Here is a 17,613-nt window from a genome sequence, read left to right on the forward strand (position 1 = left end):
AAGAAAGTAGTCCCCACATGAGCGTCACTTTGAGCACCACAAGCCATTACATATTTGAGAGCCGGCGGACTTCTTGATGGCCAATATCTCCAAAACTCAGCAGCTCACAACAAAACCATCTAGATGTTTGGACTGGACTTTTGCGTAAATGCTTTACTGTGAATTATGTCTGTTATGGCAGGTAATGTCACATCTCTACAACATCATTTTGTGTATTTATGGTAAATTCTCTCAGTTACACACTCATGCAAACACATATACACACCTGAGGTTTCCTGTGAAGTAAACTGCTTTAAAGGGTTATGTCTGTTTGGATGATTCTTTATTCACGCTTACAAAATTAAAGTATTATGGCTTACCAGTACCTGGTTGCTGTACCGAGAGCAGTATGTGCAGCATGCTCTAAATTTTTAATAATCCATACTCCTTGGTATAAGAAGAATTTGTGTTGAGGACTGGGACATTATGTTGGAGCATTCACATTATTTTTTTTTTAAATACTGAATTGACAGGTGAGACGTGGCCCTGATAGAATCAACCTGAGATTGTGTGATGACATTAAATCTACCCTGCAGATTCTTTAGTCTAAGTTTTTTTTTTAAATGATTGTAAGTGTGTATTTTTGTCTAAAGGTGGAGATATGTTGCTGCATTTGTTTTGCATTCTTTGTTAAGAGTCTCGTTTGAATCACAAGCACCAGAGCTGAAATTACAGCTGAAGTTCTCTTTCGGTTATTTTACCCATCAGAGATTTTCATAACATGTGCTTGTTACACTGTGAGTTTGGAGTCCTGCTCTCTCTTTGCTATTGCTCTATTTACTATCTTTGCTATTGCTTTTCACTGTGTCCGATAAAGCTGAAATGCATAAAATTAAAGATGACCTTAAAAAAAAAAACAAATATGTCCAGTCAAACGTGAGCAGGACTGAGTGAAAAATATACAAAAAAAGCAAAAGAGTCCCACAAACAGAGAAAGAAAGAACAGAAATGTGTACATGCTTAGAAAAAAAAAAAACATACGATAAAAAAATAAGTAGCATATCTCTGAATAGTAATAAAAGGAATTCTGAGAAGAAGATTTGCGGCAAATGGACACCACATAGAGTTCTGTTGTTGTAATGTATTTTTTACCATCAATTTTATACAAAGCATAGCCCTTATGAGGAGTGCATTTTCTTCTGTCCACCACGTCTCGTTCCTCTTTGGGTGGACGAAACACTTGAAGTATCTTTCAGTTTCATTTTGGCACAGTGATTTTTCATGGTGCTCTCCTCAACCCACTGACATTTAGTGCTTTTGCTTCTCCCACTCATTGCTTCCTATACTGAATTTACTTTCCTTTCAGTCGACGTTTACAGTATACATTTATATGTGCTGTATGCAACACCGTTGTTGTATAAGAGCCTAATTCTGAGGTTTTTAGGGGAGATATTGCTGTGCGAGGGCTCAGCGATCTGAAGGAGGGAGCAGCATCATCATTGTGTCTCTCTCACTGCGTTTTCCCAGTCACACCTTTCTTTTGTACGCCCGCTGCTTCCTCCCCACATGGCTCGCCATCGCTGTCTGCCGCTCGCTCTTTCTCCTCATCCCAGTAGTCGTCCTCTTCCTCCTCCTCTTCCTCCTCAACGGTTGACTCGTATGTGGCCTTCTCTTCTTGTTTGATGGCCTGAATAGCAGGGGGAGCGGCCGCAGCGCTGTCGCCTGAGTCACTGCTGTCCTCGAAGGCCTCGGGGTTCTCCAGCATCTCCCTGATCAGTGGAGGCATGGGGCCTGGGATCTCCGTCTTTAGTGTGATGGCCCTTTCTGCACCTACGAGTAAAAACACACACATTTTTATTTAATGGTTAGTGTTTGAAAAGGAGAGCACAATGTCCATGTTTCACTTTTTACATTAATTGCTTACTGACAGGAAAAAAATGCCTCTACAGTGCCACGTTCTCTGTGTATGCAGATGATGGTATGGTGTCTGACAGATTTATTTTATATGCATTGTTCTCAGGATACAAAGATATTAACTAGCATTAATTTCTAACCTTTTTAAAAAATACTGTATGTTTTTCTTTGAAATGTAACTCTTCAATTGCTCTTCATTATTTTCAACTCGTCATCCCCTCAGTAAGGCTAAGCATTGTTTGAACGGTTTTGAAACAAGTGCCAACACAGTGTTTGAGTTTGAGTATTAATACTAAAACAATGTTTAAGTTGTTTTGACACAAGCAGCTGGAACCTACAAAAGAGTATTAGGTCCAGACATATGGGAAAAAAATACATTTCAAGAATAAGGTCAAAATGTCACAAATGAACTTGAAAGTTTGAGAATGAAATAAAAAAGTTGGAAATAAAGTTGAAATACCATTTTGACTTTATTCCAAAAATGGTATTTTAACTTTATTCTCAGTATCTATTCTTAACTGCTTCCTCCTCTCATTTCTCCCCTTATGCCTGCCCCTAATACTTTTCTTTATATACTTTGCCTCATCTTTTAAAAATTGGATTAAGGAAAATCTAAACAACAATACAAATCTTGACATTCAACACCAGCTTTCAGTACTGTATACCTGTTGAGAGATTCTTTTAGTAGCTACCAAAAAATTATTAAGGTTTGATACCCAGCCCTCTAATCTGTGGTAGTGATTTAAAACCTCAGCTGACCTTTGGTGCTGATTCCTCGAAGGTCTGTGACTTTCATCAGCATGCGGGGAAACATGTGAGGCTTGTTTGGGCGTCTGCGACGTGTGTAGATCTTCAGAGCCTCTAACAGCGGCTCCTGCAGCTTGTCCACCTTCTGTGGCTCCTCCAGGTCCATACGGTCTGAAACAAGGACAGGAAGACACAAATGTTAAGAGGTAAGTAAATTTTAGTAGTTTAGAAGTTGATAGGGGCGGGAATCTCTTGGTACCTCTTGGCTATGATGCAATTAGAAAACAATTATCGATGCATCTTGATACCTAAACAGTTGCATACAATGTGGCTCCTGTGATCCCTTTTCCCTTCAACTTTGTAGAGACCAAAATGTTTCCATACACTTTAAAGCCAGCAAGAAACGCCAGCAAGAACAAAATGCTAGAAGCCATCAACATGTTGAGATCTGGGTTTAAAATGTCTGATTTTTGGCTTTTCTGCATTGACTCATAATCTTTCAAAAAAGAATCAAGATACATGTAAAAACTAAATTTTCCTTCACCCCTGCAAGATGGTAGTGAGAGAAACAAAGTGATGTTTTTAAAGGCTGTAATCTAAGCAGCCCAGCCTTACCTCCACAGATGAGGCAGATTGCACTGAGTAGGCCCGTTTCTGTGTCGTCCATCTCCAAAGGCAGCAGCTGACCGGCGAAGGCAAACACCAGGTCTGTGAGCGGACCGAAGCCAGCATTATGCATCTGGGTCCTGTTAAGAGTCAGGCCATCTGAGAAGGTCATCGTGTCCTGCTCTGGGGTGTAGCGAGTGCATATCCTCAGCATCTAAGCAGGGGAAGAACATTACAAGACAGAGACGAAAAGAAAAAAGCGGGCTTTAAATAAGATGGAGTATATATATGTATTTGCATGCAGATTGCAGCTGTTCAGAATCACATTTGAATTTTTCAGGAGCTGTTTATATTGACAAGTTAAGCAGCGTGACAAATGAGGAAGCATTAGGTTGGTGGAAGGTGTGGCAGAGGGTCGGTTGAAAAAATAATAGGAGCATGTGGTTGGTACCAGGATGTCCAGACATGCAGATTTGAGGAGGGTGATCTGGTCAGCGATGGTGAGCGTAGTGAAACCTGGTAGCCGCTTGGCAAACTCCACAATCTTTATAATGCACTTAGTGGACAGCTCACTGAACTTATCCCACAGGCCCAAGTCCAGCTGTACTCTGTGGTCAGCACTTGAATTCTGGGAGAGAGAAAGAGGGACACTTTTGTCTATGTGGCTGTGCAGAGTCCATACTGTGTTTGTACTTCTGGCAAAGCAGTGAGCTAATGCTCGAGTGGAGTGTGCATGTTTGGGGGTGGATGTGATTATGCATTAAAATATACTCACTGTGGTGTATTTTCCTAGTTGACACAGAGATGGAAATGTCTCTTGGTGAGCTTTGCTGACTTTGTTTACCAGCTCCTCCAGTTCTCCACTCAGTTCATAGTTCTCTGGCAGCACCACCTCCTCTTTCACATCCTTCTTCTTCTTGTTCCTGTCGTTACGAACCGCTACAGGGAAGCACAGGCACACGGTGACACACTTACAAAGCAAAACTCGCCATTAGGTTTTTGTTGTAAGTATTATTTTATAAAGAAGTTATCAAGGTCCATATGTTCTCCTCACCTTCTTTGGACATGCCAACCTCAAAGCACTTCTGCAGCCGACAGTACTGGCAGCGGTTGCGGGTCACTTTGTTGATCTGACAGTTCTTGTCTCGGTGGCAGGTGTACACCATGTTCTTTTGGATACTGCGCCGAAAGAAACCCTAAAAGCAGCAAAAGAAAACATGACAGAAAAATACGCACTTCATGAAATCGAGTTCATCACGGTTCCTAGACTATGTATCCTAAATTAATGATCCCCAACTTTTCCTCTGGTGCCTTGAGGTTCACATTTTTTTTTTTTTAGTGGAATGTCTCAACAGTTAATGGATGGATTGTCATGACATTGTCACAGACACTCTGAGGATTCACTTTAGTGGCCCTTTTACTTTTTCATCTACCGCCATCTATAGTTATTATAGTTTATATATATGTATATTTTTCATGAGCTTTTATTTTCATTTTCCTATTTTTTTTTTTTTTTAATTCAGTTCAGTTTCAGTTAGTTTCCAAAGTCACTTTACTAATTTAAGTTTAGTTTTTATTGTTTAAAAAAAGATCACTTTTAGATTAGTGTATGTTGGTTACAGTATTTACTTTTTTAATATCGGAGGCATTTGACAGAGGCAAGATTGAAGAAGTTCAGAATATGTATTATGATAGCAATATAACACTTTGTGAAGGCAAATGACCCACAGTCACGTGGATATCATAATCTCAGTAAATTTTATCCATCAGTGCCTCCTCATGCCAGTATTGACAATTTGACCAAACTGACAAAGAACTAGTATCAGTATCAGTTTGTAAGTATGTTAGTTAGTCAGTTTTTTTTATTTCAGTTAACTAAATATAAACTAATATATATGTGTATGTATATATATACATATATACATATATATAAACTAATAATAATCTCATCATGTAAAGCTATACTGAGTGTTTTGAACTACTTAGTATGCTAAAAGATTGTAACATGGTTATCAACATGTTAGCATTGTCATTACCATTGTGAGTGTGAACATGCTGTTATGTAGCTCAAAGCACTGCTGTGCCTAAGTGCAGCATCACCAAACCACTAGCATGACTGTGTTTAAATTTCATAAGATAATCCTTTATTGATGCCCCAGAGGGCAGATTTGTACATTAAAGCAGGACAAGAATAGTCTTGGGGATGTTAATGCTTCTTAATTGTGAAACTACAAGCAAGGAAAACCTCTATTGGATGTTCTCTAAATGTTCCATATGTTTTTTTTAATTTAATTTCAAGCTCCAAATTTCCACTTCAACACTAGTTTTATTCAGTAACCATTTGCTGCTCACATACAGCACATCTGTTAGATTACTAATGTGCAGTATTAGTAAGGATACACTAGAGGGCAGCTTAACAAAAGTGAACATTACAGCTCTGCCGACATCTGTCAGGCTCTGGTTGAGCATCAGTTTCTCACTCAGCTGTTCACTTCATACATATCCTGTAAAGTCTTCATGAGTCTCTGGCTTCATTTACCTTGCAGCCCTCACAGGAGCTCACGCCGTAGTGATAACCAGATGACTTGTCCTGGCACACAAAGCACGGCTTGTAGACACGGGGTGGAGGAGGAGGGGAAGGAGAGCTGGGCACCATCTCCTCTGAGCTGGTGCTCTGGGTCTCCACCGCTGCAGAGAGACAGAGAAACAAAAGAAACTTAATTTAAGGTCTCTTATTATATCAGAAAATCTTGTTTACATAAGTTCTTAAAGTCTTTGAAACTATGATGAAAGCTAATACAACAACTGATTAGGAGAGAGTGGTCAACAAACAACCCCCAACCCCATGCAGGCCACCCCTTGGAGCCAGAAGGCAAGCTCAAAGGCAGACATTTTTAAGAGAAAAGGGAGGGGGGACACTGCTGATTGACAGGGACTTAAAAGAGACACAATTAGCTGATGGCCAGATGGCCCTGCTGATAAAATGCTGATTGGCAGCTGAGATTTGATTGGCTTCTCCATTTACTGGTGACTGGGGGGGAGCAGCATACCTCTGTTGACTTTTTGACTGACATCTGAATTTTTTGCATCTGCTCGGTGTGTGTTTGTGTGTGCACGGACGCACATGTGTGCAAGCTCACATTTTTATTTGAAAGGCTGTCCAACCAGACCTGCCTATATACCTCCAGCTCCATGTGAACAAACAGAGGCGGGATGTTTATGAGACTCGGCTGTCTCCCTCTGTTCCTTCTCACTGTCTCGCTAAAGAAAATGGCACATTGTATAACACCATTTGCTGGCTGGTCACAGGCAAAGTCAACTGCTGCTAATGAAAACGCTCAAAACAAACAATGTGAAACAGACGCAGTGGAGATTAAAATCCAGCTAACTAGAGAATCTTGATACTAAAATCTCATGTGACAATACCATGATAAAAGGTCATCACACTATATTTATTTATCTTGATCTTAAAAAACAATTAGTCGTTAGATAATAAATCTGATGTGTACTGCATTTTTTGTTCATAAAAAACTATTTTTTCCCTTTTAACTTGATGTGCCTCTTGCTTTATTCCTTTAATAAATAAAATAAAAGTAGCCAGCTATGACCTAAGCATGTGCAAAATGAATTATCTTCATTTATGTATGAGGAACGGAAAAACAAAAACAATGCAGCACTCATTTTATCAGTCTTTCTAGTAAGCTGCAATGTTGCAACAGTTAATGCAAGTTCAACCAATTCAGAGGAATTCTGATCAACCTTACAGTTTGTCAAATCACAGCAACTTTCCCACAAATCTGACCAATCATGGCGGCTTTCTTTTGAGTTCCAGCAGTTCATAGCAGTCCTGTGCACAAATGTCACACGTACATCTAAATTAATCAAACCCTGTTTTACTGTCTGCTGTTTTTTATTATTATTATTTTTATTTTTTCATGGGTACTGAAAAAAACACGGTTTGTCATTATTATTAGCATTTATCAATACTCTGTGCACTTTAATATTTTCTAATTTTGTGCTTGCTTGTTTTGTTTTTGTTTTCTTTTTGTATTCCTGAGCTTTGTTGGTAGGGTTACTTATAACACTAAGAAAAAGTGTGAGGTTTTATTTCAGAACCAGAACAAGTTGTCTTTGAACTTTATTTTTTCACTTCCTCCTGCAGTTTCATTCCGAAAAAAAACTAAAAGTATTGCAACATGCATAACAAATTTTTAAAAAGCTGTCTTGAAATCAGGCATTTCAGGCCACAACAATCCCCAAAAAAGGCCACAAAATCCTGGACAGACTGTCTCAATGGTACATTAGACCAATTTTAAAAAATACTTCAATTGATAACACGCAAATTATTTTTTTTTCAGATCAGGTTAACAAGTTGTATGAACACAATTGCTTTAAGCCAGATGTACTAATGAATTAATGTAAGCTACAGTTAAGGTTAGTGAACTCCAGTTTTCAATTTCAATCAATTATTTACTTTACCGAAAAGTAAAATAATGCTCCTTTACAACATGACAGTGTGGTTTCAAGTATTTTTTTATGGTAGCCTTTCTTATTTCGGTTTGTTAAATATTATGAATGCAACTGCTAATGTTAGCATGACTTAATGATAGCTGGTGTCATACAGTGAGTTAACAAAAACTCAAACACAATTTAACAAATCAGGTAGACCATTTTATATCTAACATCATTCATTATTTGATCACAAAGTGTAACTTTATCATAATTAGACTTAACCTTCTTTCCAAGTCACCAAGAGAAAACGGTGGCTGCGGGGGCAAAATCTGAAAAAGACGTGGATGTGAAGAGAAACCTAACTGATATGCTTTTCCTGAAATAGGAAGAGCAGGTTAAGGATACATGATGTAAATTCAAGTTGTTATAATAGTCTAAAAATAGACTACCATGTCTAAAGCAAAAAGATGAATGGGGCTCATTCAAAACATTACATTACTGAAGGTGCTACTGAAATATACTTCTTACAGTGTAGAGTTGTCAAAGTGCAGTATGTTATCAAGACCTTTTTTTTGTACTATTGCGATATTCATTATATTGTTATATCCCTACTTAAAGCATAAAAAGAATGAAAGAGCCACACGCCTGGTACAACGTTTGAAGGTGATGACTGAAGAACAACCAGATTCCTTCGAACATGCCTTTCAACTTTCACCTTCAGTCACCCCAACTTCACCTCTCTCGGCCCATTCCCACCCCCACTCCCTTGTTTCCTGGCCCTAAATTCCTCAGTGCAGGCTGGACAGGGTTTAATAGTTGCCCAGGCTCATAAGCGGCCCTATAAAGGTTGTGTCTGGGATGGGAAGGAGGCCCCCGGCCAGGCTGACGGCCTCTTTATTGGGATCCAGTCACCTTGGGCAGCTATTCACATCAACTGCTCCATCCTTGGATCCCTTCCTAGTAAAAATAAAGAATCCGGGGTCAAAAACCCAAAGTCACAGCCCCTCCTGCCACCTTCAATGGATAACACAGGACTGAACCAAATGTGGCCCCCACCCCAACCGCAGCAACCCCAACCTGAACCCACAGCTTGTCATTAACAAGAGTGGTAAGGTTTCAAAAAACAGAGAAGCAAAGGCACAAAGGAATAATCTAATAAAAACACAGAGGGAAAAATGAAAAGAGAAAGAAAGGCAGAGACGGAGGTGAGTCCGAGGACAGAAACTTCCCAGTGACCGAGAGGTTAAATAAAATCGTGACCATTTAACTTTGACCTTGACTGAAGAAGGCCATTACTAACTACATGACCAGCAGCAGCTCGCTTTAAAGTTCAAAAACGTGTTCAAATATGACAAGACGTTCAGTTAATCATCCTAATGTGTTTCTCTGTAGCACTTGTTCTGCAACTGTTCATCAAACAATACATCATTATTATCTGATAAAAACATGATATAAGAAATTAAGATATGAGGCCTTGTTTTTAACAGGATTACCATATATTTTACATTGACTTAAACTGGTTCAACTGGTTGTGACACAGTGATGTGTAAGCGTGTCATTCTGTAATATTAGTGTATATATTAATCACTAGGGAGGCTGTTTCTCTTAGTGAGAATAATCTGAAATGGAAATACAAGACGCACCAACTGGGAACGCTGCACACCACTGGCCATTAATTTATTTGATGACACGTGCATAAATTTGAACATTTCTGTTGTTTTAACGTCCCAGAGTGAGCTTTAACAATATTAATGTCATTTTAACAGAAAAATACTCAACACATTGCGATTTGAAACCTCAATCTGTTGCTGCAACATGACATTAAATAGTTTTTTTTCTATTTCATTTTTCATTTTCATGTTACGCTCAGTTTATAGCAAACACCTGGCAGCCTGTGTGCGGCTGTTGTTAAAACTGAATAATTTTGTGCTGCTTGCTCCTTTTATTTTGCTTTAAAATGTATTTTTCCATGGTAGTGCATTTAACAGTACTGATGTTTGACTCATTTAAACAGTGACTCATTTAAGTCATTCTTTCTAGACAATGAGCCAAATATTTCCAGGATCCAACTTTTTTTGTGACTTTTTTGCTTGAAACATGACTGCAACGATTAATTGATTATCAAAATAGCTGGCAACTAATTTTCTTTCAATCAGCAACTGATTAATCAAGTAATTTTTGCAGCTCTAATCAGAAGTGATGCATTATGATTAAAAATTCTTTTCTAGCATTTGTTTTATCTGAGCCTTTTGCTTTCAGTATCTCAGTCGTGCAGATTTGCTGCTTGTCTTTAATGACAGTAGATTGAAGACGGGACCTCGGGCTGAAGGAAAGTGTGACAGTTCATTAATTGACAAAGCAACTGACAGATTAATTGAAATGGAAATTATTTGTTAGTTGCAGCCCTAACTATTAAAGTGAACTCTGTCAGTGTGTACTTCTTTTAAAACATTTAATAACTTTCATACCTATACAGATTCTGCCTGTTTGCACAGGCTTTATATACATTTCATAATTATCCATGCTGGCTTTGTTTTGCACATTTCACACCTTCAATTTTATTGATGCATACTGTATATTGCACTGTTGTACACTTTTTACCTTTTACACTTTTTACACTTTACTGTGCTTATTGATGTATCCTGTTCTCCATTGGTATTAGTATATTATTATTTACTACCCTTTCTTTTTCCTTTTCCTTCATATCTCTGCTGCTGTGAGATAGACATTTCCAAGGGGTAAATAAAGAGCTACCCACCTAATGGCCATAATGGAACTGATGTCAGACAGAGAACCAGATTTCGTAAAGTTTTTTTCCCAGAAAAAAACACTGTTAACAACATGCAGTGTTCTCTGACAATAAGTGTGTTAAAATCATTCAGAGTATGCAGGAGAAAGTATTGTGTTTCACTTGAGTTTAGGAGTAAACAAAGAACTGCTTGTTAAGCAGGAGGTAAATACTATAATGTGGAGCCCAGGTGTAGGCGGTGGAGGTGAGGGGGCGGAGCTGCATGAATGGTTGTAACTGTAACCTGATCACTGTTTTCTGTTTATATAGTAACACTGACAATGTAAAAGTGGCCCAGACAGAACAAGTGGAAAAATAGCTCCCATTGAAACAGAGAAGCTGCATCTGGCGCCAGCAGAGAGGCAGTGACTGACACTGTCTGAAGGTGGTGAGAGCGGGTGAGGAGGGACGTGTGACTCCCACAAACATGACGGAGGGAGACAGGGTGAGAGACACTGGGCTGAAGGCAGGGAGAGGGGGGAGGAGGGGACTTTACCTGGCGTGGAGAAAGAAGGAGAGGAGCCAAAACCTGTCAGCAGCTGTCATCACCCTGAACTGAGCTCAGCCTCAGAGCCTCGGCTGGGAGAAAATACCTCTCTCCTCTTAACCTACAGCTCACCCCTCAGCGTGTCACAACATCAATCGACACACCCCTGTTGGACGCACAGGAGACAAGACGACTCGTGTGAATCAGAGAGCTGGATACAGCTTCACATGAAACCCAAACTTTTAGTGGACTAAGAAAATCTGGGATGTTTGTCATTGTCTTTATTATTATCTGTCATTATCAGAAAGTCCCCTTCTAGCTTCTATCACCCACAGAGACTGTACAATAGAATTCCTACTTGTGTTTCTGTGTCTTTCCCACCTTCCTCCTCTCCTGTTTACTGTTTGTTGTCGGGTCAACAGATGCCTGTTTAGACAACAGAAGCCCCTCTGAAAGCAGACACCTTCCTTATCAGCTCCGATGCTCAAGAGTCTTGAAGCACAAGAATGACACTTTGAGTCCTGAGCAGATGACTAAACTTACATTACATGTGAGCAACGTTTCAATCTAACAAAGATCTTCAATCTCAGCTTTTTTTGAATGGGCGGCTGTGCAAAGTTTTTGGATGTGCGTACCCCACAGCCTCTTCATACCTAAATTATGTAAATAATAACTCATGTGTCCCAGATCCACTCCACATACTAACTGTTTGCAATATACTGTAGGCTACTGTGCTGTTTTAGTTATAACATTTTGATACTAACAGGAAATGATATAATACTTGTAACATCAGACATCAATCAAATGGCAACTTTAGAGTGACAGTGGCAATTAAACTTCACCCAAAAGATGAAAATTCAGTCAATTTGAATTAATATCCAAACCTTTCACCTGCATATTCTTAACTCTGCAAAGTGACATGACATGAACTGCTCTTAGTGTGTAATGGTTGATGTTTATAATGTATTTAATCTTGTCTGTGTGCTTGTTTTTTTTACTAACTGTTGAGTCCTCTGTTTGGTGAGCCGAAGACAGGTTTCCACCTAAGTGGACAATAAAGATTTATTCTGTTCTGTTCTATTCTGTTCTATTTTTCTGTTTCATAAGCGTGAAAACCATGATTCATGGGTGAAATAAAAAACGCTGCAGCAGGCACACAGGCAGGTTTGGAAAGGTGACTGTGACCACTGAGTTGAGAGTAATTTAAACAGAAGAACTGGAGAAACAGAAACCCTTTTTAACTGAATGCCTGCTACTTATAATGCATTCAGTGGTTAAACAGTAACTAATCCCCCTGAGTATTTTTTACACCTCATTAGTTTTACTTGTAGTTGAGTAATATTTCAGTAAGTTAACAGTACTTGTACTTGACTACAGAATTTCAGTACTCTCTCTACCACTGATTATTTGTCTCTCTTTCTTTCTGAGAGCAGACATGTAAAAATAATTTACATGCATGTTTTTAAAGTGAAGCTGTTCAGGCTTTAGAAAGCCAGATCAGCTTGTCCTCTATTGCACTGATAATCTACACCAGAGATCTGTCAGGGATGAGGACGCTGATGTTTCAGCAAGACAGAGCCAGTCTGTCGATCTGTATTAACAAATGCATGAGAATGAAAATGCAGTAATTGACACCATGTGTCATCGGGCTGCACTTCTATGGGCTGAATACAGTCTACAAACACACTAACAGAGTGAGCATGTGGTTTGTTTTACACTGATATTGAAGGTGTTTTTTCAGTCCTCTTGGAGTGGCTGTGTGGTCGACACATTGTGACATATGGCCTATAGGCCCTGCAGCCTGGCTCGACCTGCCAACATCGCACATCTCATTGAACTAGACTTTGGCCCGAGGGCTCCAAAGAGCCTCATGCTGCAGAAGACTGGAAGATAATGCCAAGGACTGTGGTATTACTACAAAATGTTTAACAATGGCTAAAATGTGGCTATACTATTTTTTCATGTGACTAGAAATTTGTGACAGATCATTGTAAAAACACAATAAAATTCAAAGGACTCATATTTCTTTCTCCCCGAGTCCCAAAAAGAGTAATTTGGATCACAAATTCAGCTTTTACACAATTTCTCGCCTCACAAAATGTTCAGCAGCGTACTGAGGAATGTGCGTGCACATGTGAATATGTGTGTGTGGGCTGCTGCTGCATGAGGCCACAGGTCAGTTGGACTGTATGTGAGGGTTTTCAGTCTGCGTGACTTTGAGTGCGACAACACGCACTGAAACAATGTGAGGAGGACAGAGGAGGAAAACACTGGAATAAATGTCAGTCATTATTAAATAGCTACAACACGAGTTGATTATAAAGGGTAAAGTTAGATTCTGCTATTTAAATTCTGATTATGTGACACGGTTTGTATGTTTCATGATGAAATGCTTGTGTCCTGCTTAAAATGACTGTAGCGTGTTGTCATTCATGAGCAGAGGAACAGTAGGGGAGAGAGACAACCTCAAATATGCTGAGCGAGTAATTACCACAACAGCAGGGAGGAGATGGGGGAGATGTGAGTGACAATCCCTTTCATCAGCTGTTCTAAGTTCAATACCACCAGCGTCCCCCTCCCCTCCTGTCTTCCCCTGACCCCCCCAGCTCAACCCTCACTAATAACCCTCTTCCCCCCTCTGTCCTCTCCTGCCTTCCTGCCCTGGCAGGAGGAGGAGTCCTTCCTGTCATTGGCAGCGCCTTGTAAAGGAAAGGCTGTGAAAACCAGGCTACTGTCCAGGAGATGGCTCCATAAAAACAGCAGCAGCAAACACTTAAAAAGCAGGCACTCACACACACACACACACACACACACACACACACAAACAAACACACAAGCAGCAGTGCACAAAGGCACACACACATTTGCAAAAGCTCACTTACAGAAACAGAAATCCTGGACCTGTGAACTCTTAGACAGTTGTGAACCTCGTCCTGCAATTTCAGATGAGCTGCAGAAATTTGGGCCCAAAGAGCGTAAAACAGATCTTCAGGAAGTCACAGTTCACACTCAGTTGAGCCTGACAATGTGTCATTCAAGGAGAGATTTAAGACAAAACAGCATTCATTTAATTTTTATTTTTTTTCATGGTCAAGGAGATGAGCTTTGTCTGCAGAGTGCGAGGTCGGGGGTGCATTTACGGGACAGGTTGTTAAGTCTGGGTTTGTTCCTCCCATTCATCATCATACATACAATACACCCTTTCTTTTTTATAACACCACCAGTCCACAGAGTCTACAGCTCCCACCTCCATACTGGGCAACATGAATACTGCACTGAGAGCCAACAACAACAACAACACATATTCTGCTTCTAAGTTCAGTATAAGCAATCAGGCAGCGTGGAAAGATTTAAAACAGTATAAAAGCAAATTTGTATGAAAACAATGCAGCTTTTAATCCTGTATGTCAGTGAGATGAAAAGTTTAATCTTCATGTAATAGCTTAATGGTACTTTTGTGTCTGCTGGTTTAACTTTAAGTAGTTTGTAAACATTTGGTACACTGCAGGATATTTAAGATAGGATAAAATAATCCTTAATTACAGCAATTTACATGATAGAAAATATGGCATAATGAGGGATGCTTGATTGGTGGGAGAAAGTTTCATATATATATTTATATATAAAGATTGAGTTAAAGATTGTTAGATTAGAATATAATGTATGAGCTATTTTTAGATATAAAAGTTTAAATATGTAGATCGTGATCATTTAAATTACTCTGAAAACTTTTCACAGACCCCCTAGCAGAGTGCCACAGACTCCTGGGGGTCCCTGGACCTCTATTTGAAAACCACTGGTTTAGTAGATATATAAGATGATCTTATTAATTCAGGCCAAACTCAGCCAAAGTTCATTCGATGTGGTGGAGACTTGGCTGGAAGCTACTACACCACAAACAGAGACAAGCTGCAACACGAGTGAAGATGTTGATTTCAAGCAGCTTGACTCAGCAACAGTCACTGATCAGCAGCCTGGGATCAACTTTGATCCTGAAGCTTTTATAAGAGTAATGTAACTGCAAAAATATGCTAATCTAAACACTGTCTGATCTGTTCATCTATTATCCATCACCTGCTGTGAATTTTGTCATGAGTGAATTCCCAACAGATGAGTCTGTAGGCGTTCAGAGTCAAAGGTAAATGTTATAACACGCAAACAGTAACCTGATTAACCAAATAACCAAATTAGAGTAATAATTTGATTACAGTGTTTGCATGATTCACAGTGACCAAATAATCTGACATGACGTGTCTGATAATCTTGTTTATGAACAGAGAGAGGGATGTGAGGCTGTCTGTAGGAAAGATCTTCTTGAAACCACATGAAAGAATAAAAGAAAGATTTGTGTGTGTGTGTGTGTGTGTTGATGATTTCACCCAGCGTTTCAGTGCAAATACTCATACTTGCAGAGTCGGTTGTAACATGAAACCACCTTTTTTTTCTGACCACCTAACCACTCCACTGCTTTGTCCACTCTGTGTCTTCTCTGGTCAGACTTTAAAACACTAAAATAAATCAAACTAGTGTGAAAACACATTTGCATTTTGAACAATTCTTAACAAACCAATCTAGTTATTATTTCAATAAAGGTTAACTTGCTTAGGGTTATACACAGAGTGTTGATAGTGTTTCTGCACTGATTTTCTAAATTTACCACAATTGAATTAAACTCTGTTAATGCAATGTAATGCAATGCAACTTAATGTCTAAACATTTACTGGGAAAAATTAAAAGTTACCAGTTTGAGATCCATTGCTAATGTTTTTTAAATGTACTGTATCATAGCATTTGAAAAAACACATAAACACCAATCTAAAAATGAATAAACCGACACCAGTTTGACTGGTGCAGTGGAGTTGCCAAATAAATAAAAATGAAGATATGTTTTTTTGCAAATGAAACCCTATCCTATATCCTCATATTGCATTTATTATGACTGTTGCAATTGCTTAATCTGATTGTTATTAAACTTTTAGGGGCGTAGGTCTACATGCAATCCTGTTTCATTACAGCTCCAAGAGTCTCCGCTCTCCCTGACCACATCACACACTAACTGAACTTGAATTTCCAGGTTCACAGAAGTTGTTTAGACTTCACAGTGTAATTTCTTCCTCTCCAGTGCTGAGAGAGAGAGACACTGGAGAGGAAAGACAGCCCACAGGCATCACCAGCACAAGAGTACAGAGCAGTTTTTTCATGACCCAGTGACACAGATTACCTAATTTTATTAAAGATTAGCAAAGTCCAAGAAATACAACATGCTGACACCTCCTAAAAATCTTAATATCTTCTGTTTTTATCAGACACTGACAGTAACAACATTACAGTCAGCCATTCTTCTCCTTTGTGATGGTCTGGTGGTCGAGAAGCATTGTTAAACCAGCTTTGAAGAGCCCATTTAAAGAGAAGAGGGTGCCAGAGAAGAAGGAGATTATCACTGCATGAAGAGGAGAGCATTTCCCCTCCAGGCCTGAAACACCGAGATACAAAGAGTTCAGAGGGGGGTTTAATCCCAAATCCAACTTCATCTCTCCACTCTGCTTTCAGCCCTCATCTCTTTTAACTGCCTGTGCCCCTACACTCCGCCTAATCTCTTAATTGACCCTTTGTAATTGTAATTGAATCATTAAAAGTTCTCGGTTACACAACACAAGGCGTGTAAGCTGAGCCAAAGAATACACACACACATTATTGCTGGAAGGAACACACACACACACACACACACACACACACACACACACACACACACACACACACACAGATACACACTACTGGAGGGAGAGATCAAGTGTAGAAAGAGGGGATCTTCAAAAGAAGAGAAAAACAAATGTCACACAGAGGAGGGACTCTTTTCTTCCCCCGCTGCACAGGAGGCAGTGACAGAGACAAGCGCACCGAGTTTGGCATGTCCCTGCTCCCTTTAATGCCTCCTGACGTTGAAACAAAGGAAGGCAGAGAGGTGCTGAACTGCCTCACATATAAAAAAACACAGGAAAAGATGACCCCCGCTTAACACACAGACACACATACAGAGGAGAGAAAGCTTGTGTCAAAAAGACGGAGACCAAAATGCTCTGAGGAATTTAGAGCCGCAGTGTCCAACGGTTTATGTTCTCTGAAAGAAAACTTTGATTCACTTTCCAGCTGATCATAATCTATGCAACAATTCACAAGATTAGACAAAATTGACTTTTTTTTTGTTGATATTTTGGATATAATGGAACATAAGCAAAGTGAGTATATACTGTGAGATCTTAAGGTTAATATTTTATAAATAATGAGAAACAAATAACTTAATAATAGACTACCAGCAATTGTAGAATGAAGTGTATTGACTATACTCACCTTTGGTTAATAACACTTAATCAGAACATGAAATTTATGCAGCTAAGTCAACATCATATGCAGGGCCACAAAGATTATTTTGATTATCAATTAAGCTGCCAATTATGTGATTGATTAATTAATGGACTAATAATTTGGTCTGTAAAATGTCAAATACAGTGACTTCTTTAAAAGTCTAAATTTCAAGATTTAAGGGATACATGATTACTTTATCTGCTATCTGGGAAATATGTCTTGGACATAAAGGCTGCAAGAAAAACACACAGTTACACTGTATAATAGGCTGCAATTA

The 17,613-nt window shown here is 39.2% G+C and overlaps 1 protein-coding gene across 3 annotated transcripts in view; it reads right to left on the reverse strand.

Annotated features, from left to right (window-relative positions):
- Positions 1-300: 300 nt before the first annotated feature.
- Positions 301-17,613, reverse strand: part of LOC146331529 (retinoic acid receptor gamma-A-like) — a 50,299-nt gene continuing 32,986 nt past the window's right edge. For all 3 annotated transcript variants that reach the window (XM_084732511.1, XM_084732519.1, XM_084732527.1), the window contains 7 exons: positions 5,786-5,934; positions 4,301-4,442; positions 4,022-4,185; positions 3,698-3,874; positions 3,256-3,460; positions 2,653-2,811; positions 301-1,809 (listed from right to left, as the gene is read on the reverse strand). In XM_084732511.1, the coding sequence (XP_084588637.1) occupies positions 1,490-1,809; positions 2,653-2,811; positions 3,256-3,460; positions 3,698-3,874; positions 4,022-4,185; positions 4,301-4,442; positions 5,786-5,934 (1,316 nt within the window). In that variant the 3' untranslated portion in view covers positions 301-1,489. The remainder of the gene's footprint in view (positions 1,810-2,652; positions 2,812-3,255; positions 3,461-3,697; positions 3,875-4,021; positions 4,186-4,300; positions 4,443-5,785; positions 5,935-17,613) is intronic.

The sequence above is a fragment of the Lutjanus erythropterus genome, chromosome 2 (assembly GCF_056507025.1).
Source record: "Lutjanus erythropterus isolate fLutEry1 chromosome 2, fLutEry1.hap2, whole genome shotgun sequence".
Classification (NCBI taxonomy): Eukaryota; Metazoa; Chordata; class Actinopteri; order Lutjaniformes; family Lutjanidae; genus Lutjanus; species Lutjanus erythropterus.